The sequence below is a fragment of the Ursus arctos genome, unplaced genomic scaffold (assembly GCF_023065955.2).
Source record: "Ursus arctos isolate Adak ecotype North America unplaced genomic scaffold, UrsArc2.0 scaffold_17, whole genome shotgun sequence".
Lineage (NCBI taxonomy): Eukaryota > Metazoa > Chordata > Mammalia > Carnivora > Ursidae > Ursus > Ursus arctos.
In genome coordinates, this window is record NW_026622841.1 from 55,138,043 (window position 1) to 55,164,014 (window position 25,972).

The following is a 25,972-nucleotide window of genomic DNA, read 5'->3' on the forward strand; positions in this document are numbered from 1 at the left end:
TCTTAATTTAGCTCCACTGTGGTCTGAGAGCATACATTGCATGATTTCTATTCTTTTGAATTTATTAAGGTGTGTTTTATGACCCAGAACATGTTCTGTCTTTGTGAATGTTCTCTGTGAACTTGAGAAGAACATGTATTCTAATATTGTCAACTGAAGTATTCAATAGCTGTCAGTTATATCAAGTTGATTGATGATGCTATTGAGTTCAACTATGTCCTTACTGATTTTCTGCCTTGTGGATCTGTCCATTTCTGATAGAGGGGTGGTGAAGTCTCCAACTATGATAGCAGATTCATCTATTTCTCTTTGTAGTCTGCCAGTTTTTGCCTCACATGGGTTGATGCTCTGTTGTTAGGCACATTATGGATTAGGTCTTGCTGGATAAGTGACCCCTTTGTCATTATGTAATGCCCTTCTTTACTTCCCATAACCTTCCTTGCTCTGACATTCCTCCATCTGAAATTAATGTAATTCCTGCTTTCTTTTGATTAATATTAATATTATATATCTTTCTCCATCCCTTTACTTTTAATTTATATGTATCTTTATTTTTAAAGTGGATTTCTTACAGAGAACATATTATTTGGGTCTTGTTTTGTGATCCACTCTGACAATTTCTGTCTTTTAATTGATGTTAAGACCATTAACACATAAAGTGAGTATTGATATTGTTGAATTATTTTCTACCATATTTGTTACTGTTTTCTACTCATTGCCCTTCTTCTCTGTTCCTATTTTTGTTTTTCAATCTTTTTCTGCTTTAGTAGTTTTAATTGAGCATTTTATATTTTTCCATTTGCTTTGCTTTCTTAGTTTTTTTAACTCTTTTTAGTGTTACCCTAGAGTTAGCAATATACATTTAAAACTAATCCAACTCCACTTTCACATGACATTATACTGCATCACAGATAGTGAAGTAATTTATAATAATAAAGGATTCCTCATTCCTCCCTCCCATCCTTTGTGTCATTGATATCATTCATTTCACTTATACATAAACTATCATCAGCTGTATTGTTGCTATTATTAAGTTGAACAAACTGCTATTTACTAGATCAATTAGGAATAAGAAAAATGAAAGTTTTTATTTTACTTTCCTTTATTCCTTCTCTAGTCCTCTTCCTTTTTTTATGTTGATCTGAGTTTCTGATCTATATTATTTTCCTTCTTACTGAAGAACTCCGTTTAAAAATTCTTGAAAGGCAGACTATTGGCAATAAATGCCCTCAGTTTTTGTCTGAGAAAATCTTTGTTTTTCCTTCATTTTTAAAAGATAATTTCACAGGTTACAGAATTCTAGGTAATTTTTTTCTCTCTCTCTCAACATTTTAATTATGTCACTCCACTATCTTCTTCCATGCCTGGTTTCTGAGGAGAAATCAGATACAATTCTTATTTTTGCTCTTGTATAAGTTAAGTGTTCCCCCACCCCCACCCCCATGGCTTCTTTCAAGCTTTTCTCTCTATCTTTGACTTTTTTCAGTTTGAATATGATATGCCTAGGTGTAGATTTGTTGGCATTTATCCTTCTTGGTTTACTCTAAGCTTCTCAAATCTGTTTTGGTGTCTGACATAATTTGGGGGAAATTCTCCGTCACTATTGCTTCAAATATTGTTTCTATCCCTTTCTTCTTCTTCTGGTTTCTCACTACATGTATATTACACCTTTGTAGTTGTTCCACAGTTTGGGAGTATTCTCTTTTTTCAGTCTTTTTTTTTTCCTTTGCTGTTCCGTTTTAGAAATTTCTATTGTCCTGTCTTTCAGCTCAGAGATTCTTTCCTCAGCCATGTCTATTCTCCTAATGAGCCCATCAAAAGCATTCTTCATTTTCGTTAACACTTTTTTGATCTCTAGCATTTCTTTTGATTTTTTTTTTTTTTTTTACTTAGTATCCCCATCTTTGCTTGTGTTATCCATCTGTTCTGGCATGTTGTCTACTTTTTCCATTAGAGCCCTTGGCATATTAATCATAGTTATTTTAAGTTCCCAGTCTGGTAATTCCAGCATCCCTGCCATCTGACTCTTATTCCAGTGCTTGCTCTGTCTCTTCCATGTTTTTTGCCTTTTACTATACCTTATAATTTTTTATTGACATCCAGACTTGGTGTACTGAATAAAAGGAACTGCTGTGAATAGGTCTTTTATAATGTGATAGTAGGTATTGGAGAAGGAAAGGCATTCTATAGATCTATGATTAGGTCTTAGGCTTTTAGTGAATTTGTGCCCCTGCGCTATGATCTTCACCGGTGCTTCTCAGTAACCTGCCACTAAGTGGGACAGGATGGCTGGAGGGAGCTGAAGTTGAGTATTTCTCTTCACCTAGATCAGTTAGGCTTTGATAAAACCCCAGCAGGTTAGGCTGTAGTAATACATCCTCTTGAGGGCCAGCCCTTTCAAGAAGCACAGAAATGCTCTGCTCTGGGTATATTTCAAAATGGCTGTTTTCCACCCCCTTCTGCTGGAAGCTGGAGGGTTTTGCTTTGTTTTGTTTTGTTTTTTCTCCAATCTGTACTTTGAAGACCTGGTAGGGCTCTTGGGGATGAAACTCACAAAAGTGTGGGGGATCCTCTAAGACTGGATGCCCCCCTAGAGTTTTTAAGTCTCAGACTTGTCCACCTGAGCCTCCAGTAACTCATCAATTACAGCTTAGGTTTTCCTGGCCTGGTGCCAGTTCTACCAGAGCTTTCTGCTCATGGGCTTCTGCTTTGGCGGGTCATGATTCTTCGTATTCACCTGTTTCTCTCTGTGGTTTTGGGAGCAGCAGTTTGTCCTATGACCTCAATGACCTCAATTATCTGACAAAGCTAAGGAGAGTTGCCAAGTTTCAGTTTGTTCAGCTTTTTACTTGTTAGAACAGGGTGATGACTTCCAAGCTCTTTACATGTTGGATGGTAAACCAGAAGTCTTCTCTTTAATTTTTTATGATCCATTTTTAGATATTGTTAGGAATTTATTATTATCATTATCATCATTATTATTATTAAAGGTCTTTGAGATTCATGCAGTCCAAATTTGGAGATTGGAGATTGAAATACTTTAGACAATTTGTTAAAAATCAAAATGGAAAATTCCTTGCATCTTTAGATAAGATTGCAAAGAGAATTCCCTTCACTTTAGGGGTTTCCCTGCACAAAACACTTAATTTCATTATGTTGAGAAAGTTTTTCTGACAGTTTTAAAAGTTTTCATTTAAAAAAATACAGATCTGAAACACAAAGCTTGCAAGAGAAGTAGAAAAAAGAGAAAGTGAAAACTTCCATTTATCCACAGTCATTCCCAAGCCTCCATTCTAAATCCAGCATTCTTCAGCCCTCTGTAATTATGGACTACAGCATTTGTATATATGAGAACAAATGAAAACCCCAAGCAATGACTCGAAAACCTCCATAACCAAGCCAGCCTCTTTTGATAAGTAGGTTGTAGAAAAACTCTCCATAATAACACTGTGATATGATAATGATTAATTCAATTAACAAGCATATTGAACACCATCTCTTTGTGTAATTGGTTAGGTGCTAGTAAATTACTCTTGCTTTTTCAAAGCATAATATTTAGTTACGGGAAGATAGAGTATTCATACAACTTGGTGGTAATTATAAGGTAACTTGTAAGGAAACATAATGTAATGAAACTTTACTAGAAATAACACACTGTTCTAAAATGAGTGTCTTTGGGGTCAAGAGATCTGGAGTGCCATCTCAGCTCTACCATTTGGATGAGTCACCTTACTTCTCTGAGGCCCATTTCCCTCATCTGTAAATTAGGAAGTAAGAAGGGCTCTTAACAAGATCACTAGGATTAAATGAGGTAACACTTGTGGAGTACTGTCGCTCATTATCTGTTGGGCACCTTATGTTAATTTCCACTCCCTTCCATTCCAATCCAAGTAAGTATCTAAGTGCGGTTATATTAATGGAGAGCAGAAGTACCACAGACATGCTGTTTTGGGGCCACATCGTGTTTTAATTTTTTTTAATTTGAATTATTTGACAACACTTAAAAATTAAAGGAGTCCACATAAAATCCTGGATTTCTATTTTTTCCTCAAATTTACAGCATCTGGGACCTCCATGGGGGAATCCATCTGCTGGAGCTTGAGGACATTGTGAGCCAGGTTTTGAAGAAGGTTCATGAACAGAGTATGTGCTTAATATAAGCTTAAAGCTGTGGGTCTCTGACAGGACCTCTGATTTGAGCAGGCTCTCATGGGTCCTTAATGGGTTTCTTTTGTGCTTAAAGATGATCAGCAATGAAGTGTGTAGCTTGACATCACTGAAATTAGTTCACACAGATAGAGGATTAGAAAGGAGATAGAGCTTTTGCAGTACAAGCTTAGCTTTTGTGGGTCCACACATCCCCCATCCACCCCACCCCCAGGAGCACATTTGCTGTCATCTCTAACCTGTAAGGATTAGATTAGAACACAAGCAAGAAAAGACAAAGAGGGAAGTCTGGTGAACTCGACGATGGCCTTCTTCATGGGCAGAACAAAAGAGAGTATGGAGGCAGACATCTGCATAAATCAGTCCAAAGCAAATCAAAGAAATTCCAGCAGAAAGGGAATTTTTGCCTGAATTATGGAGCTAATTATCTCAGTCCTCCACTTCAGTGTTCCTGGGGAGACCTGGCTTAAGAATGCTTTTCCAACAAGCTGGCAGATTCAGAAGTGGAGAGAAAATGTGTTATTGTAACCGCAGCTGTGGAGCCTGAGCCTGGTTGCTGCCTCTGTCCAGAACACCTGTTGAGAACATCCAAGCTCAGACCAGCATGGCTTGCTGGGGGAAAAAAGGGGGAGTTTCCAAGAAGGCCATCATGGTGTGCACGCTGGCAAGAGAAGAATGCCAGCTCCCAAAGAAGCCACTCTGGGTTGCTTTTTAAACATCTTTACAACTTTAACACGGTCATAGAAATTATAGATGATTTTCATCTTTCTGTTTCAAAATTCTTTTTTTAACAACTTTTTAGTAATAAAAAGGGCAACTTATTAATGAAACCCTTCTGCCTTCATGGTATGAAATTAAAAGATTATTATAACTACAGGCAAGAAAGCATTTGGATTATGTGGCATTTGGAAATGACAATAAAGATTATCCATATGGTCTAATGTTGTCAATGTCTTACATTGCATTAGCAATCACCTAATATGGGCGTGATTTTGAATATGTGGCTCATTTTAAATTCTGCTGAGTCCTAGGTCAATCAGAGTCAAGAAGATTTACTAGAAAGAGCTGCCATCTTCTTGTGTAAATGCTGCTGGGTGCTTAGGCAGAATTAGGGTATTTTAGGACATAATATCTTTGGTATTATGGTGCAATAGTTTTAAACCTTCTCACTTTATACCTTTTCTTTAAGCATCTCTCATTTTATTCTCGGCTGTCCCGGATATATAAAACAACCTCCAGTAGTAAAAGCTGAAAAATTTTTGCTTTATCTGTTTCTTTGTATGTCAGGTCTCTTACATTTTTATGGCTTTGCCCAGGTATTTGTAACTTCAGATTATGAGTTTTTGGTGGTCAGGGAGCAAGACTCAGAGGCCAGAGTTAAACTGTGTCTCCAGAACAATTGGAAATCTCTTTACTTCCCTTGGCCTTTTTGCACTCTCTTCCACGGAGGGAGGGGATATGGGGGCTTATGCCTCTGCTAAGCTCTCAAGGAAAGCCAGCAACTTGAAATTTCTTTACCTTCTGCTCCACTGACCGGCCTCAGTAAAGAACTAATCTGGGGTCATGTGGAGTTAAGTCACGTCACAGCTCCCTGAGAAGTCGGGATATGCACCTGAGGCCTGCCTGAGCCCCTCTTGCTCTGGGGAGGCTGAATGTCATGGCCAGCAACCTTTCTGCACATACTCCAATGATACTACTGTCTTCACTCCTTGCCTGCTTTTGTGTTTTAGTTCAACAATATGCCTCGTAGATTCATCCTTAGCTTCTTTCAGTTTTGTTTGGCAGATACTTACCAGGGCATCTACTCTTTGCTGTGGAGTGTAGAAAATAATTTAGTAAAAAGCGAGTAACTCTAGAAGCTTATCAGTAAGTAGATTATGATGGCATTGTATTAGGGCCATTGGTCATTTTAATTTCACATGTAGTAGGAGAAGCAGAAAGTAATATTTCAGGCTGTGTGTTCCTAATATCACTGTGGGTTTTGAGGCTGGCAGTAGATGTTTTTCATCTCTGTGTCTCTGCAGCTGGAAGAGAACCTGACTTTCAAAAGGCCCCATAAACAGATGTTAGGGATGAATACGAATAATTCAATAGAAATTATTCCTGATCATTCCTCAGGACGCATGTCAGAGCCCCGTTTTTCATTCTCATGCGTGTCTATATAATGACTCTTTGTCCTAAGGAAACTAGCCAAGAAGCGGAAGGAGACGATGAGCAGCACACGGCAGGAGATGACCGTGATGGTGAACTCAATGGACAAGAGCTATGCCGAGCAAGGCACCAACTGCGACGAGGCGTTCTCGTTCATGGACACACACAATCTGAACGGGAGATGTAAGTGCAAACGTGTCTTCGCTTCTAATACCTTTCTCTGGTTTTCTAGGATGCTGGATAGTACTGGGGCATTGGAAAACAAAACCTCCCTGGAGAATTCCTATGCCCGATTGGTTTCTCCATCCCTTTCAGCAATTCTGAAAACTGCTGTGGGTGTCATGGCTTGCTTAGGAGAAGAGGAAACAGCAGAGATGATAGGGCCAGACCAGGGAGCACAGGAAGCCACAGTTTCTGTGAAACCTTAGCATTGCATGAAGGCTTTTCTCTTCTTGGAGAGAAAGGCACCTGCTTCTCATCATCCTTTTTGTGGTTGAGATCCTGTTTGTAAGCTAACCAGGTGTGGAATTACACAGGGAAGCCTATTCTAAGACAACTCACTAAATGGCAGTAACAAGTTAATTGTTTATTTGTTTAGCTGACAGGTTTTGCCTTTATTATAGGGCTGTTAGTGGCAATTAATAAGTTAAACTGTATTTCCACTTCACAAGTCTTACATCTCACACCAGGTGGGTAAACCAAACTTCAGCTAATGCCTTCCCAGACTGCCACCTGTGATCCAGGTACAAGGCATTATTTTAGAAAGCTAACAATTCGATTGAGTATATGACGAACAAAAGGAGCAGTTGTGGGTGTCCCTGGTGATCTTCTCAGAGACCAGAAGTAAATCCCACGTGGATGCCTGATTCTGTGGTTCATGGCCATGCTGAGTTCAAGGGCAGAGGTTTCTTTACTGTGTGAAATCCATGCCCACAGACTGCCACTGCCACTGGCCACATAATTAGCATGTTGGACAGCAAGAGGATGAAACAAAAGTGCAGCTATCACCAACACTAATAAAAATGCAGAAAGTCCAGAACCATGATTGAGAAGCACAGAAATCGGGTCTTGGGGGTTGGGGGAGAGGGCTGATACCTGTGTGGACAGTGTGTGCCGTGTTCCGACCACCCGCTCGGCCTGTTCTTTTGCTGCAGCTCCCAGGCCCCCCATCTGCCTGCCCTCTGTCCGGTCACTACGTGGTCAGTGTCCACCTCTCCCGCACTCTGCCCTTCTCCTGCATTCAGCAAGGCTCCTGAGAGCTTCTACTTATGGTGGCTGCAGTTGCCCACCTCTTCCCTAGAGGCTCTACATTCATTCATCTACATGCACACCTGGCCCAGGGGAGCAGTTTAGCAGACACAGCTGTCAGCTGTCACCCCAGTGGGGAGGGTGGCTCTCTTCATTCTTGGTCATTGCTCTTTGCCCTTTGGTATCATTTTCAGTGTAAGGGAGCATAATCTGTGGTGCTCCAGTATTCCACAAACTACTTTTTTTCATAGAATTTTCTCTTTTTTTGTATCAAATGTTTTATATATATATACATATACATATATAATGCATTTAATGGCCAAAATAAAGCAATTACACTACTTAACGATACACTGTTGTGGGCTGGGGTGGGAAGAGTCCTGCCTACCAACAGGGTTAGAATCTTGGTAGTAGTGGTTAGTTCTTCAATGCCATTATGAAAGGGGCCACACAGTTGTTCTCACTTTCTGGGATAACCCATTAATGTTCCAAATGTCCTATTTCGTGGTGAAATTCCTCACACGTAAATTTACTAGGAATTACCTGCCCAGATTAGAAACCTACATGACTAGTTTCCAGGCTTTTGAAGTTTGAATAACAGGGGCTATTTGCCTCTGGACAGGAAATTTAATTTGGCAGTTACTTCTTTAAAAGTGATTGTATCTGTGGAAATCCATAAATGCTCAGGCAAAGAGGTTGCTGCAGAAACCAGCATCAGCTTCCAAGCCATTATTTTATGCCTCCTGTCAATAACACTGATAGAGGAAACACAGCAGGACGTGCTCCGTTTTCCTCCCACTCTGTGAGCAATGACTAAGTGCCATCCCATCCCCAACCATCAGAGTGATCCTGATGGTAACTTTATCATGGTTACTCTCTTAGTGCCTTCAGAATAAGAGACGAGCTACTGGGGGAGGAAACGTGCAGGAGAGGGGTTCATTAGACCCCTAGGCCTCCAGCCCCGAACCTATTACAAGTCTGGGTATGTCTGAGGTCTTTTAGGGTTGGGAGGTGAGTAGCTTTTAGAAATGAGACAGTGAGAAATACGAAGTTGGAGAATTTAAAAATAAGCACAAGCTCGTTTATGAGAATGGGGAATAATCTGTCTACCAAAGCAAATGGGAGTTGTACCATCTTTTTTTAATGTTATACAAAGGGGGAAAATAAATGTGTATAGTGGGAATGGGTTTCATTTTTATACTAAAGACAAAAGTATTTAAAATATATTTTTAAAGGGTGAAAATAAACATAGCTATTTTGTATCTGCTTTGCACACTTTCACCAATGACATAAAAATGTCTGCAGGTAATAGACGTTATTCTTACTGACCCTAGCACATTTTATAAGTACTCGGGTTTTTGTTCTTATTTTCATCAATTACCCTCTTTTTTCCTGGCAGTTTACCATAAACATGCATTATAAATATGATACCTCTCTATTTTAGAAAAATATCTTCTAAATGACAGGCAGCCTGGGTTCTGGTTATTGGTCTGTCATTTCTTAATTCTATATTTTAAAAATATAAACAGAGGTAAAAACTTCTCCACGAGAGCTGAAATATATTAACATGGCAGCAGAATAAAGATAGCATACAATATCCACAGGGATTTGGTATTTCTGCCCCTAATAAAATGATGTAATTGGGTATTAGTGTCCCAATCCAGAACTTTAGCATCAAATAAATCATGTAACTACATCAGAAAGTTAAGATTTAGACCTGCATTTAACCAACTTGAACATTTGAGCACATGCAAATCATTAGCCTTATACTTTAATGAAATTAAAGTGATTTTAAAGCACTAATCAATTAAGATGTTGAAGACGGTTCACAAACTAATTTTTGAAAAGGAAGTACCCACTTTCAATGAAAGCAGATTAATTGGACGGGATTGACTTTCCCTCCCAATAACAGGGAGGGAGAAGATCTAATAGTTAAATCCCGAATCTTTCAGAGGACCGTTTCAAAGAAAAATAAGCATTTTTAAAAAGACTGAAAAGACTAAGAGAACAATGTGAAGGCATGCAGCTTTCACCTTAAATATAGTGCACACGAAACATCACCTTTGTTTTTGTAAACCAGGTCATAACATTATAGAAAGTCTCAGAATATCCAAAATAGGAGGAACAAGAGGAGTTAACGAACCGCGAAAACATCGACATTCAGAAAATTCTCCAACAGCCATGTGTAGACACCTCCTCATACCCTTAGTTATTAAAAAACAAAAACAAAACAAAACAAAACAAAAAAAACCAACTGGCATGATACTAGAATTCGACAAGCAAAGGCTAGAAGTCAAAACAGAAGTCTAATGACTTTCTCTATTCAAAATGGCGGCAGAAGTTATGGGGATTTTTCTTCATTTGTAGAGTACGAAAATCTTTTAAGTGATATTATCGCATGTTTGTCCCCTCAAGTACAAGTGATTCCCTGGAGACACTGGAGAATGGTAGTATTTACCACATAGACTTCTGTAGATGTCTGGCGTTTCATCAGTCAAGTCTCTTACTAGCGTGGTGTCCTTCTGAGTGACCTCGGAGGGCCGTATTCTCAGGTACTGCCTCTCTGCACCTGCTGACTAGTCCTTCTCTCATTTACAGCTGTGTCTTCACCCTCGTCCTTTACAATGAAAACGAATACACTGAGCACATCGGTGCCCAATTCTTACTACCCAGGTAACAGATTTTTCCGTTGTTGCATCCATTCATAACCCCTTAGCAATCAGAATCAATCCGCGCTCTCACTTTGCTGCCCATGATGCTTGAGGAGCTTAATACGTTTGATGTGTTGTAACCCGATGCTTTCTATGGCTTTCTGCGGGAAAAGTGGGGGGCTTTTCATCAATCATTTACTGTTCTTTCTCTTTTTACTTTCTCTGCATTGACCCGCTTATGATGTATGACAGACCCATTTGTGCCAACTGCAATTTTAGGTGAGAACATTTCCCTTTATCACAGTTTATTGCAGGAGTAATTTAGAAAGTCAGTGGCCACTCTCTAGGAGCCTGGAGTTCTGCTCTGTTTGATGCAGGGATTGTAAGCAGGACAAGGGGGTGGTGGGTGGCCGGGGGGAGGGCATAGATAATAAAAAGACTCTCCAAACAGTCTCCTTTGATAAGAAGGTTTTGCCTCATGTATGTTGGAAACGATACCAAAGGATTCAAATGAACAAGCCCAGCTCTCGTATTTTCCCTTTCTGTGTTCAGAATTTAAAGTCAGATTTGATCCCAAGGGAAAACACAGTATGTCATCACTCCACTGTGTACTTCCAAGAGCTAAATTTTGTAATGTGACAGTTGTAAAAGTAAAAATCACTTCTTATTATTTTCACTTACCACTAAGCACTAAAAACTTCAACTTCAAAAATAGCATTTTTCTAATTATGCCAAATGTTATGCAGAAAAATTATCACAGTAGAGTTTGGGCCCCCTACCCCTTCTCAGAGCCAATCAGGGCACCCCAGCATTCCAAAGTGTCTGTCACACAGTGGAATTTCAAAGGAGCTGTGTTCTCAGCAGAAAAGTGACAAGATGGCACTTTATAATCACATGGTTTATTATGTGTCAGATGTCACTAGAAATGAAATAAAATGTTAGCCCAGTGGGGCAGAATGCATTGAAGATATAAAATGTTCCCCGTGGGAAGCCGGAAAAAATCCCATTTGTCCAATGTAAGAAGGTTCTGGAGAAATGGCATTACCTGGCTCTGATAACCAAATAAGCATGAGAAGCTGTTGCATTTGAGATGCATCAATAAGCCAAGTGTATCACGGCTGTGTTCTCTTTCTACTACTAACCATACCGAGAAGGAGCACAGCACAAACGACTTCAAGCTATATACCAATTCATCGTAGCAAAAGTTCTACCCTCAGCTGTTCGACTACTGCTTCCTAATTCTCTTTACAAGGGTTGATATCTTTGCAACATAATTTTCCCCCTGTGCTTCTCTTTTCTCTAAGTTGTTACGATTTTTGTAGGTAGGATGATTTGTTTTTCTTACCATGTTTTCTGGGCTTGAGCAAGTTTGTCACCTGAGTTACAAGTGAACTCAGACAGAAGTGTAAGAATGGACACAAACCCAAATTTTTGAACTTGCCTCATTCTGAGCTAACAAACACAGCTCACTAAAGCCCTGCACCCCTTTTAATGCCAGCTATACGGTGAAAAGGCCGCATTTTTATTCTTTTCATAAGTAAGGGGCACAGGCTAATTTTGGGCACCCGAACAATGTAATCTACATGCAGATGACATTTGCAGAATCTTCTGATAGGCGAAGATGTGTGATTTCTTTGTGTGCCGTGGCATTCGTTCTGCAGCTCCTCTAGTAGACGTCCTGACCTTGAGGGAGCTGGAGTGGGGAGGGCCAAGACGTGCACTGTCAGAGGGAAGAAAATGTTCAGATTGCACAGCAGGATTAAGATAAGCTTATTAAACAAATACCATTTTTTAAAGTCGCTGCTTTGTTATTACAAACACTAAGGACATCTTTTAAACTTGGTTTGGCTTCTTTACCAAAAGGGAATCACTTGAACAGACAATTTAAGTGGCAAAAATGATGTACATCTGTGAAAAGTAAGTCAGCCAGATTGACAAATAACTGTTACCATGTCTGGCTTATATATGTACCAACGCAGCAAATGGCCGTGCTTGGGAACCGTTCCTCCCACGGAGTTTGGTGCAAATGTGAATCCATATATTGCATAGTAAGGATTAATGAGGTGATCCCTTGACATCACGGAAAGAAGATAAGCTGTACATACATCTACTCTGGCACTTTAGGGGAACGGCACTATTAACAGTTACATAGACAAGAGCGTTTTGCTGTGACTTGGAGCTTGGCGTGCTTAAATCCTCCATTATCTCCACCTGTTATGCTTATGCGCTAAGGTGCCCCGCCTAACGCATAGAGCTTTACTGTGCCTTTATGTCATTTTCTCGCCAAAAAAATAAAAGAGAGAGGTTAATAGACAGATTTTGATAGATAGATGTTGATATTGATAGATACGTAGATAGAACACCCCACACACACCTCAAAAACATGGCACTCATTTCAATTCTAGATTTTTCAGCTGGTGTGTTGAGAATTGAAGATAGTCTATGAAAGACTATAGGAAGAATTAATTCACAGTTCTCCAAAACCCATCAGAACTGTTAGTGAGAAACTTTGTTTCTGATTTCCTCCTAGGCATAACTTTTAATTGAAAAAAATTGTTGGTAATTTTTAAACCAATATAGGAAATCAATGTCAAATAATATATTTTATCAGTAATAATTCTTTTTAAGTCAGAGCAAAGTGATTAATCACTAATTTTGGTGGCATCAAGAATTTCTAATCGTGTGGGTGACCCAGTTTCATACCACGGATGGCACGAGAAGCCTTCTATTCCCTCTTCGACATCTGTGTACTCAATAGTAGCACTCATTTCTTAGATGGCCTCGGTAGTGCTTACATGCCTTAAGACAGGTCCTGCACACTAGTCACGAGGCCGAGATAGTCATGCAGCGGGTGTGATCAGTACAGTGGTAACAGTGGTGGACGCTCTGGGAATTAAACCTTCCAAGAATGCCTCGCCCTAGCACCAGAGCCCTACCAGGTTGTGGTGTCTCCGCAAGAAAGGCCTAGATGATTCATTTAGGGGAAGTTTAGGAGGTCAGTCCACAGTGGAGGGCATTTAATTACGTTCATCCCAAAAGGTACAAAACGGAGAGAATGAGAGAGGCACAGGGGGGAAACTAATTAATGTTCCATTTATTTTAGTATAAAGAACAGAACTTCCTGCTGGAGTAGCTAAAAGCTCTACGGAGTCAGTCCTTCAGCAGGGGTCCTGCATCCCACTTTATGAGCTTGGCACTTGCCAGCGAGCAAAGCTGATGCGCAAATGTCCCGGGTTATTCGTGACTGTTCTAATAAAATGGGAACGTCTGAATGGCTAATTTCAAAGCAAATCCAAATGAAAACCAAAGTCATAAAATCAGCGTACCACTCCTTTTTATTTTGTCTTTGTGTCTTTAGCCACCTCGTAGTGATCCAGGTGCCATTTCAGCAACAGCAACATAGCTACACACTTGTGTACCACCTTCCATACCATGCATCCCCAGGTGCTTTGCGATGCAGATAGAACTGAGGTTTAAAAACCAGGCCCAGCCGACCGAGTGCCCTTGAACGAGATTTCCTCTGGAGCTAAATCTCTCAGTTAAAAAAAAAAAAATACCCATAGCTGAATTCCCTATTGATAAACCATCTGGTAATTTTTAAAAAAAAAAATGAATGTATCCTTTTGTATGTATGTTTTAATTCTTTATACCTGAAATCAATTTTGATTTAACATTCTCCTTTTAAGGGAAGTTAGCGTTATATTTTATGAGACACATCCTCAATCACAGGACGGCTAAAGGGATTCAGCATTATGATGAGCTCACCTGTAGCACGTGGAACTCTTAATCTACTAGCACCTTCCTGCATAGACATTTTTTAATAGCTACAATTTCTGCAGTTCATTAATCTAATGTACTAGGAGTCTTCCATTAAAATATAGCCTCTTTAGGCTTATTTGACCAAATTTTGACATTAGTTTTGTAGTCCAATTCGGTTGACGTGTTCAAGAATTTTAAATGAGAAAATATGTCAAATACAAATAAGACTTATTTAGTTATTACTTAGCTCACGGGGGATGAGAAGCAATTATGATACGATTTTAACCTCCTTTTTGTTTTTGAGTGCTTAAATAAAACACCCCATCCTAAGGTGATGGGAGGATTGAGGCTTTGACCTCTGATCACCTACAGATAGAAAACTTAACTATAAAAGTAAAGCACAGAATAAAAACTACCTGTAATTTTTCACACAGTACTATTGCTTATGCCCTGTTTCCTTTTTCTCCTCCTCTTTTCTCCTGATATGTACCTTCTTAAAAGTGCCAATAAATGGTAAGTTCCCCCATTCGCCCATGGAAAAGGTGTGGAGGGAATGGGAGTGTGTGTCTTATCTGTAGATTCTGACAAAGCCAGCTGGTTCTGCTGTGCGTCGGCCTGCATGTTAGCTCTTGTAGAACATTCCATGTGTCATGTGCTGGTTCACAACCTTCTGTCAAGCTTTCTGACACCGGAGCATGCGAGTGACTCATCAGACCAAGTTCCGTTTTCTATTTCCGCTGTCCTTGGATTTCATGTGTCAAGTCCACATTTTCATTGCTAGCTTTATAAGCCAACCCATTTTGTGCATTTTTATTTTGCTCACAGAACATTTGTACGGAGTTTATTTACTTCATCATACAAACTAGTTAACAAATCTTCAGGAGAAGACAAGGCTGGTTTTGCGCCAGGCCTTGGCGAAGTTTCAGACCGAAACTTCTATAAACTTGAGCGCCCAATGGCTAAAGGGTTCCTACCAACCAGCTTTGTGAAAGCGATATATCGTTTGGACTGCTTTGTAAAAGCAAAGATTTCTGCCTCATTCCTATCGGTATTGCCAGTCCCATTTAAATTTCTAAACACCCAACTTTTCTTTCTTACTGAGCCACCGTGGGGATTATTGGAGCCGTCGGTGGAGGGGATGTCAGCGGCAGCTTCTTAGCGTTCTCGTGACCCCCACGTAGCCCCCCGGTCCCGCCTCACTCCCGTCACGGCCTTCTTTTCCTAGACGAAAGCCACACGATGGCCAGCGACACCAGCAGCTTGGTGCAGCCGCACACGTACAAGAAGCGCGAGCCGGCCGACGTGCCCTACCAGACGGGGCAGCTCCACCCCGCCATCCGGGTGGCAGACCTGCTGCAGCACATCACGCAGATGAAGTGTGCCGAGGGCTACGGCTTCAAGGAGGAATACGAGGTGAGCACGAGCGCCTTCCTGGGCGCCGTGGCCGGGACTGCACCCCCAACTCCTGCAGCTGGTCAGCGGGACCCTGGGGGAGGGGGGTGCTGCCAGAAAGGGACCTGCGGCCATCTGGTGGTGAGGCTGCTTACCGGGAAGGGAACGTACATGAAATGGAAAAAGGAGGACCACTTCACCGTTTCCCTTCATCCTCATAAATATGCAACGGAACAGAGGCTGAGCGGGCTCTGTCCCCATTCATGATTACACTTCTTGGCTTTTTCTATAATTAAGTCTGATGTTAAATCCTAATAATGTTGCGGTAGTTATCCAGGAAGAAACTGTCCACTTAAAACAATTACAGAGCAACCAGTGATGTCATGTGGTGGAGATTAGGCCCCAGGAAAAGGGCTGGCTAGTGTCACGGCTGTGACAGCCGCTGTCCTGCCGGCCCAGAGCACCCGGCTGTCCCGGGGGTCTAGTGCGGGCAGCTTCCGGGGACATTTCCAGGCACAGCGATGTTCTCTCACCTTCTCTAAAATGTAGGGCTCACTTTCCCACCTCAGCCATTAGCTGATTCTGTTGGAAAGTCATTCAAGAACTGGAGAGAATTAGTTGATTTGAAGAAGTCGGATTCAAAGAAGTGTCCCATCCCTTGAGTGTGTGTGCGTGGCTGAGGCTGAGGCTGAGGCTGGTGGGGGGGGGGGGAAGGTAGCGGGCGTGGATTGCTTTTTTTACCTCATTAAATAAAACTAGTTCACACTCGTTGGTGGAGAAAGAAGTAGCAGTTGGCATACAGTGCAAACAAGATTATGTAGATGTGGAGCTGTGGACATTTGAGAATGTCTCTGCGATACTGCATCTCCCTGACCAGGTCACAGCTGGGAAACATTTTGTCTGGAATTAAGAGTATTTTAAAAATCAGTTCCTACCACCTCCATACCCTACGAGTTTCAAACTCTGCTTCTTTGTCCCCTCGGGGACGCTCATGATACTTCATTTCATGCCCCAGACACTGGGTAGTCTTGGGTTTAGCCCCACTTCTGAGCTGAATCGCCAGAGATTTCATTATAGCTGTCAGAGCCGCGCCACGGCCATGCTGCTTGTAAGACTGGGTCTTTCGGCCACAAGGACAAACAGACACACACTCTGCTCTGCTGACTTGACCAGCCTCCTATGTTGCCAGTGACCTCAGCTCAGAAGGCTGCTGCACCAAGGAAACTGAGCCTCGGGGGCTGGATTTCAGTCCAGGCTATATTTTCAGATAAAGCTCTGCATTTTAGCAACCCCAAAGTTCTTAGATCTACCGTTAGCAATTTAGCTTGTAATTCGGTGAAACTGACTGCCTTTGCATATTTCCTCATGCACTTTTAAAGGCTAGCTTAGGAATTAATAGGATTAAGAGTAAGACTTCCAAAAGCATTAATATCTTATGAAAGACAAAATTAGGTTAGTAAGAAAATATAAGCCTAATGAATAGAGATGATGTCTTAGTTCTATCCAATATTCTGAATGCAGATATTGCTCAAATGTTTATTAAAGATGTTAATGTCAAAGAGATTAGTTATAGGCTCAAATAACAATTCATAAAGTCACCTGTGTCCCATTTTTCATGGACTATATAAAAATACCCCGAGACTTCCTATAACACACTATAGATGATGCATATTTGAAAGTGTACAAAAAAATCATTTCCCATTCATATCTCCTGAAGAAATATGATTTATAAGTGCATACTAGAATAGTTTATATTCATTTGAAGCAGTTTATAATTGATGATTTATTAAGGGTTGTTACACTGAAATAAAATGTTGTATTAATTAATTACATTTCAAAAAACTCTTTTTCTCATTCTAGCTTTTCAGTGGATCAGAGAGGACTGTAATATATATGTGTATCAAATTGCCACATCACACACCTGAAGCTGACACAATGTTACATGTCACTTATATTTAAATAAACGGGGGGGGGGGGGAGTAAATACTTTTAAACACCAAAACCGTTATCAGCTTGTTGGGGTTTTTTGAAGAGGGAAAGAAGAAGAAAGGGAAAAAAATTAAAAAGAACATATGCTAGAGAGTAGGAACCAACAGGGAGGTGTTACAGGGAGAATTATGGAATAGAAGATTCTGTAGGAGATGATCCTAGCGCGCCACAGACACCTCGGTGAACCATGTGGCTGAGTGCACATCCTTGCATTTAATCCACACCTGAAGTTAGGAGTGCCCTGGCTGCCTGGTGCAGCGTGAATCACGCTGTGGTGTGGGACACAGGCCCTGGGGCCAGACTGCCTGTATGCCAGCTCAGCTCTGCATCTTTTTAGCTGTGTGACCTTGGGCAAGCTGTCTACCCTTTCTGGGCCTCGGTTCCCTCATCTGTAAAATGGAATACCTATAGTGTTAACCTCATAAGCTTGTTGTGGGGATTCCCTCATTTAGCCTCATAGGTGCTAGAACTGAATCTGGCATTAAGTGAAGTATTAACCAGTAAAAGAGAAAAATACTAACTTATAATAAGATCCAATAGAAAAGTTCACACCATGTTCTTTATGGGGAAATTGTGTCATTTTGTGGTTTCAGTCCCTCTCTGTCATTTCTTGTGTTCAGCACTCTGAGGATAGAGTGAGCCAGTCACGTTATGGCTCAGTACATGTTTGCTTCATCTGAAACGCTCGATGGTTTCCTTACCATGTATCACGTATCATCCAAAGTTCCCATTAAAAAGTAACTTAAATGAGTAGGTAGGTTTGATTCTCTGGACAAAGGGTTTGAGAAAATAAGTGTTTCAAAATGAATGCTGTCACCTTTTATTGCTGAAAGAATATTTTCATATCTAAATTAGGAAAGTCCCCGGGAATGGTGTGACTATAGACCACCAAATACTGTTTATTTTTTTTTAAAGGTTCTCAGGTGTCTTTGGCAACAAAAGATGGAGGAGAGGCGGTTAATTGAACAAGTTGCTATGCTCATTAATTCACCAGCGTATACTAAGCAGGTGCTGTGAATCTGACAGTGCCGGGGACTCGGAGAACTTCCGGCCCCACCCCCACCCTCCGGAAGCTCACGCCACTGGAGGAAGCAGCCTTACAGGGACTACAGCATGTCTGTCAGCTTAAACCCCAATGAGAGATTCATAGCAGTCCTTCCACAGCCACTGGGGGCACGTTGGCTGGTCTGGGGCACCAGACTGAGCGAGGATGACTCTTTCCTCAAAAAAGTGAGTGGGAGTTGGCCAGGAAGTGGAAGAGGGCAAATTCCAGGCAGACACAAAAGCTAGAGAACAGGGTATACTCCAAGATGGCAGTCGTGCTGTGTGCCTGAATCCTAGGAAGGGCTGGCCGTCACAGGTAGTCAGGCTCTGATCACAGAGCACCCCACCAGTAGCTTGAACATCACTCTGGAAGCCGTGGGAACTGAAGAAAGACTCAGGTAACACGAGTCTCTCCTGTATTTGGATGGAGACTCATTCCTGCTCTATTTAGCACAACCTGGTTTTTAAACATTATTTGTACGTGGCACACAGGAATTGCTTGAAAGATAATAATCAGCACCCAGAAAAGTAAAGGGGAGAGGGAAACTTTTCACTGAAAAGTGTAGTATGAACTATATTGCTCCATTCCCATTCAAAAAAAAATTTTTTCTACGGAGTGCTTGGCTTCAGGACTCAGTGAAACAGTAAATGATGTTACATCTCTAGGGATAAAATGTCAAGAAAGTCTCCAGTTGCTGCTGTGACTCCCCAAAATCAATCTGTTGGTCTTTCTGGTTTTCTTCAATCCATGCGTATTGGGGAAAACCAGCCATCTACATTGTAAAATAGTTTTGAAATAGTGACTTTCTCTCTGTTAACAGTGTTTCAACCCATCTGTCTTTATCTTTTCCAAGACAGAAATGTTTGAAATTTGTCCTAAGTGCTGGAAGGATTCATTACCATTCAAGTAGCCGACAGAAGTGAGTCCAAACCAAAGGGAAAACATGTGGTGAGGACGAGACCCAGCAGCATTGAGTGCAAATTTTATATTTGATTTTGTTCTAACAAGATCGTCATATGGTATATCTCACCAGGGAAATGCAGTAATTTGATTCCAAAGAAACTCAGACATGAATCACAATAAAAAAGTAAACATGCTGAATGGAACAGAAAATGGCAGGTTGTCATCAGAGAGTAGATCAGGGATCTCGGGAGGAAGACAGAGCAGAAAGGGCAAGTCTGTTTACAATGCTGCAGAAGTCGCTGGTTCCTTCTCCCAGCAAGCAAAGAGCAGTCTGTGCCAACCCCTTGGGGAATATCTGTGGGTTTACCAAAAATGGGAGAAAAAGGATAGCTACACAGGATGAACGCAAGGTAGGACTGAGCTGTCTTCCCTGCCCCCCCCCCCCAGACTTGGGCCTTTGTCCCCTGGAGTCACGGTGATTCTGCTGCTTCTCCCTGAACCTACAGGTCCCATCCTAGACACAGGTGTCCTGTGCCCTGTCACTTGTCACTGTCCCAGGGAGCCTCAGCAGGGACCCTGTGGGGTTGGAGAGCGAATCTCTCCCCCTCTGGGGTCCCAGGAAGGCTGCCTTTCATTCTCTATTTTTTGAGTAACTTGAAGTCTCTTTGACGATCGAAGCAGAAAAGACATTAACCTTGTGTAGGACCACAGTTGCTTAATTCTGAAAGAACACATTTTGCTATCATTGTAAAATTAAGAGATAGGAAGGACAGCACTTTAAAACTACTCCCAAATAGGGCATCCTGAAAAACACAGATGGCACTGTTTCATTAGCTAATAATCAATATTGCTCTGGGCCACAAAATTTTATTTTCCGATTGCTGGAGTTAAAACTCAAAACCTAAGTAATGCTTTGCAGCCCGCTCTTGAAAAAGAAGTGTACATCTATATCTAAATATATTTAGGAAAGTATTCTCATCCCACTTACTTTTCTCCTGTATATTTCTCAAGGGTACAAGCACTGGTGATTAATTTTATAATTGAACATGGAGACTGTTTTTCAGCCCAATTTAAACTGGGAAATTGAAGATGTTATGTCAAAATCTTCAGGCTTAAGTACAACCTATGCATTTTTCTGAAACCTGGATTATCTTTAAACATGTCTATCTCCTGGTAGCTCATTATAAGTCTTTTTAAAAATGTATGGATTAGATATTTTCCCCTCTCCTCCTTCCCCCTCTTTTCTAAGTAAAATAGCCAGTTTTGTTAAATGGAGCACAATTGTTGACATTTGGCGCTTTTGTCCTTGTTTGACCAAGTTGTAGCAAGTGAAGAAGGCATTATTATTAAAACATCTCAATTGCCCTTCAAAGTCTATTTTTTGCTTACTTGCCTCCCACCTCAGGGAAGCCAACGAAACAGAAAAGAAAAGCACCCCCACTCTGTGGACCTTGCAGGTGTAATTCCTCATCCAGGTTCAGATGCCCTTAGACAGGACAGGCCTGGAAGACAGATGTGGCTCCGAGGGGACAGTCGCAGAGCCTGGGAGGACAGCTCTCCCCGGGGCTGCCCGCCTGTCCCTTGCTGGAGGTGAGCTGGCAGACGGAGAACTGTCCGAACTTCTGGGCATGTTTTCCGAACGGTGCACCACAGCCTCTTTGCTGGGTATTGACAGGAGAGGGCGGGGAAGGTGGAAGGAAAGGTACTTTGCGTTACTTATAGCAGATAGAACCATCGCCTGATACAGCCGCTGCCATGCTTCCGCGCAGCCCGGGGTGGAGGCACCCCCTTCCTGCTCACCTCCAGCCCACACACTTTTCAGATGTGCTTTTCAGTTCCCATTTCGTATTCTGAGGCACCAGCTGAGTCAATCAATTGCCACAATCAGTGCAGGTTATTTTCTGTTCCACAGGATACAAAACAAACAAAGCAAAACCATTGAAAGCTTGAGGATACGGAGTTAGAGGGAGCATTGGCAGGCACCATAAATGCATTAAGAATCACAACAGCTGTGCCTCCAATGGCTGTAGCAGCCAAGTGAGTTTTGACATGTTTTTTTCCCTTTAATTATTATGGGGAGGCTGAGCTGGTCCATGAGAAAATGATAAAAACTTCTATCTGAAATTTTGAAGTTGCTCGAGCTATTTGGGGCAAGTCAAGTGCATGTGTTTATAGATACTTTCTTCATAGATAAAAGTTTCTGCATACTTTTAAATAATGCAATAGAAAGGGTTGATTTTATGGTGAGTCCTTGGTTTATTTTTTTCTAAACTGCGAACGTAAAAGTGTCTGTTCTATTTCATTGCATGCTCCTTGTTGTCATGCTTGCTTTCAGGACCTCTTATGTGTTCGTTGGTTTTTTAATTCAGTTGCCTTTTGCCCATGCCCCTGATGATATCACGTACATGCTCAAACTTCAGAAAATTTGGTTAAAAATTGTTACTTCCTGCAACAGAATTTCTTTCCTCTGATGAGAGTTGATGGCTGTAGACATTTACCAGCTTGTTTCAGGCCCCTCTGGTCAACTGTCTGGTTTCCATTTGGAAGCTGGTTGTTGGAATTTTCTATCCTGGGAGAAGTTGAGTACTTTTCCCACTTGTTAACATGCTTTTAGTGTCAGATGCCATTAGTCACAGGACCTGGCCCAGAAGGGACTACAAATGTGCCTGTGTCCTAGCTCTCGCTGACCTTGTGTGTTTAGGATCAGTCGGATGCTGTCACCACCCAGCTAGCCTCAGCACGGCCGTCATTGCCTCCTCCCTTGCCCTCACTGCCCCATCAGCCGCGTACAAGTCCTGAATGCTCACCCTGCCCACCATTCCCAATTCCATCCCTCCCACTGCCTGGTCCTCACGTCTTGCCTGAGCCATCACGAGAGTACCCTAACTCACCTCTCCACATTTCATGTCCTCTGTTCCTTCTCCACTCTGCAATCAGTTTTTTTCATAAAATGTAGATGTTATCACGTGTGATGCTAAAAATTCTGCTGCGGCTTCTTTCCAAAACTAAGAAACTCAGCGTGGTCTCCTCAGACCTCCATGACATGACCTCACACTGTACTTCAGGCTTGATTTTTAACTGCAGCCACTTTCCACCATGTGCCTTATGGTCATCTCTCCACCCCAAGCACCTTCATGACTCTGGGCAGTTCGTCACGTTGTGGCCTCTGCCTCGACTGACTTCCAGCTCCCTCTTTATGCGCCTGATTCCATTAGACCCAACTCAGATGTTACCTCCTCTGGGCGCTCTCCTGGTTCTCGCAATCAGAAACAACCTGGCCTTCCACTATCTCATAGCTCTGTGTTCGAGTAACACAGTAGGCAACACATCAACGGATAATACAGCGGGCAGTATCTTAACTGATAATATGCTAGGCTGTGTATTAATTGGCTTATTCAATAGATATTTGACAAACACTGCTAACTAGAAGTTACTTTGTATTTGCTAAATTGATTTCTGTGTATTTAAACACATACACCCTTAGAAGGGGAGATGAAATTAAAGATGGATAGAACTATGACAGAACACACACTCACAATGATATAAATCATCCTACAGCCAACCAGGAGTTAGCAACAGCCAACCAGGAGAAACTGTGCTGACCAAGTTGAGCCTTACCAACAACCAGTGGTTTCAAACTGGTACTAATGGACGTGGGTCCAGCACATCATTCTACTCACTGAAAGCCAACCATGTGTTTAACAATTTTAGGATAAATATTTGTAATCCACGTTTGCTTTAAATTTCTTATTTAATTGCAATAGAAATAATGTAGAATTATTTAGGTGAGACTTTAACCTGACTATTCCAAGGGAGAAACCCTATATCATCATACACAGTTTGAAAGCTCATCAAAGTAGTTTGTGTTATCATGGACATAATTCAGCAGGGAGCAAGGTCTGGAGGAGCAGACTTTTCATAAAGTCTTAATCAGCTCTTAGAGTTTTGATCATGATGTTGATGGTACCTGCCTCTGGCTAGCACCTCCTGTGTTCTGCACTGTACAGAGATGTTCACGCATGCACACGCACACGCATACGCACGCATGCACAGGGATCATTCTAACCGCAGAGCTAGTACATCATTATCATACCCATTTACAGACAAGGAAATGATGCCAAATGGAAGTAACCTCCCCAAGGCCATCCCGCCATCGAGTGGCGGGATTTATCCCATATCTGTTAACTCTAAAGCACATGTTTTTTTCCATTGTGCCAGTCACTTCCTCACGCAACACCACAGAGCTACAAACCTATGGAAATTAACCTTGTGGTTTATTGATTTGACTTGTGATTTCATGGCCAGGGGTGTTATTTTTCCTGTCTGTGGTTTTGTTTGCTGTGAAGTGTTCTGTCCTCTGGCAGAGGACCCGTCCAGCCCTGGGGGCCCGCTGACAGTGCCAACTCTGCCTTTCCGCATCTCGGCGGCAGCAGATGCTGCCCATTCATCTCGCTCGGTGCCCCAGCTGAGAGCGAGGTCACTCCAGCATTGCCCCTCTCCTGCTCTAGATGTTCATTGTCGAGAAATACAGGAGACTCATTCTGCAGATCTCAGCCTGCCTGGCTCCTCGGAACTCCACCAGGACCCGTGATAAGCTAAAATCAAGCTATAGCTGGAGAGTGTGGATTCTATATGCTGTTTCCCTGGATTATTACTGCCAACCAACCCAGTAAAGGGAGGAAGGGAGGGAGAAAATGAACATGTACACTTGAGCTGCATATGAAAGCCCAAGGTTTTCTGAAAGATCCTTTCTGGAAGATGTTGAATCTCTTTTAAATGAGATGATACAACACAAGAATGACAATGTTGTTCATTGGCTCTTTGTCCTCAAGGCAGAACCAAGATAACACCTTTAAGCTTTGACTAAATGATACAAAAAATAACTAGTTGAAAAGTCAATCATCTTTTCCCAACAGTAGTGCTATACAGTAGAAAGGACAATAGATTGGCAATTAGAGGACTTGGGTCCCAAGCCTTTGACCTGTCGTGCCATTGAAGAGTCCCTCCAGCAAACCACTCGACTTCCCTGAAGCAACTCAATCCGTTTGTGCAGAGCAAGTGCTCACTGTATGTCTCTGACATCAGGAGTGCCGCCCCTCAGGGATGCCAGACTTCCAGTTTGGCTGACAAATGTCCATGGATGGGATGCTTTCCAGTGGGCAACACTGACTGGCTGCCTGACAGCCACAGCCTGGCGGTCACTTCAATGTAGAGTGCCATCACCCAGCATCCATGGGCAGCTCTCTGCTCTCCCTTGCCAGTTGTGAGTTCATTCAGCATTGCCAAAGGAGGTGGTTTCCATCCCAGTATGACCTTTCTAGCTTTTCCTCCCCTCTGTTCATCCAACTCAACCCCTCCCCACTGTAACTTCTAACCCTCACCCCATTTCCAAAACACTGACAACTCTGGGAGGATATGGTAAGAATATTAGTAAATTTTTGTATCAAGCCCTCATCATGTCTGAAATGTGTTTATGATCATAATTCCAATATGTCTTTAATCCCCACTGTCCCAGTTTTTAAGGATCATGAATAATAATAAAATATATGGATTAAATGTTTTGAATTACTTAATTTATTTCACATGTCATATTGTATCAGTTCACATTATCGTTTCAGGTATTATGCAGACCAAAATAATATTGAATCAGAGCCCATAATCTTTTTGACCTGCCCTATCACTGGAAAGAAAGAAAATGTGCTAACTTTTCCAGATTTTTCTTTTGCATCTTCTGAAATAAAAGCAGTTTTACATCCATGTTGGAATTGGCCCGTATCACTCAGTATCTTGCGCATTTAAAAAATTTCTCACTCCCTTTATCTTTTATTGTTGCCCTTTAGGGATACCTTTTATCTGTTTACTTTTGGGAAATTATACAAGAGATACTGAACAGTTATAATGTCTTCCGTGTTAATTATAAATATACAGCATATGTTTTGATACGTATTGTATTTATGTGCTTTAGGTCATTATGCATTTGAGTTCTTTGCCAATTTTATGGCCAAAGTATTTCACTTGGCTGATTACTACATATATTTTAAGCCTATTTCTTGAAACATGAAGAGAATATACTATAAATCCAATTAACATAATTTATCTGCCTAAAGAGAATGCTTGCTTGTATTTTTTCTCTATTTTAATGATGAAAAACAGTTGTAGGATACAGAGTAACAAAATATGTTTTTAAAGGTTTCCAAGTCCTGATTTTATTGTTGTTTTCCTTTAAAAGCAACATGAGGGCACCTGTGTGGCTCAGTTGGTTGAGCAGCCAGCTCTTGATCTGGACTCAGGTCATGACCTTGGGGTCCTGGGATCAAGCCCCACATGGGGCTCTGCGCTCAGCGGGAAGTCTGCTTGAGGATTCTCTCTCACTGTCCCTCTGTCTCTCCCCCCACACGTTCTCTCTCTCTCGCTCAAATAAATCTTAAATAAATAAATAAATAAATAAGAGCAGCACATAATTTTTAAAGAAATTTGGAAATTTTAAGAAAAGTCTAAAGAAAAAAAGGAAAAATCACCCATAAGCCCACTATCAATTTTCAGTACATTTCAGTACATCCAGTATTTTAATGCATTAAAATCATCATATAGTTTCATACCATGTTTTCCCACTTAATATCGTATCACAAATGTTTCATATGGCTTTGTCTTAAACACTGCTATGAAT

At 41.4% G+C, this 25,972-nt stretch overlaps 1 protein-coding gene across 6 annotated transcripts in view; it reads left to right on the plus strand.

Moving 5' to 3' along the window:
* The window catches only part of PTPRM (protein tyrosine phosphatase receptor type M), a 742,830-nt gene that overhangs the window by 593,745 nt on the left and 123,113 nt on the right, over positions 1–25,972 (plus strand). For all 6 annotated transcript variants that reach the window (XM_044382848.3, XM_026496000.4, XM_048218445.2 and 3 more), the window contains 3 exons: positions 6,350–6,501; positions 10,165–10,239; positions 15,202–15,389. In XM_044382848.3, coding sequence (XP_044238783.1) covers positions 6,350–6,501; positions 10,165–10,239; positions 15,202–15,389 — 415 coding nt within the window. The remainder of the gene's footprint in view (positions 1–6,349; positions 6,502–10,164; positions 10,240–15,201; positions 15,390–25,972) is intronic.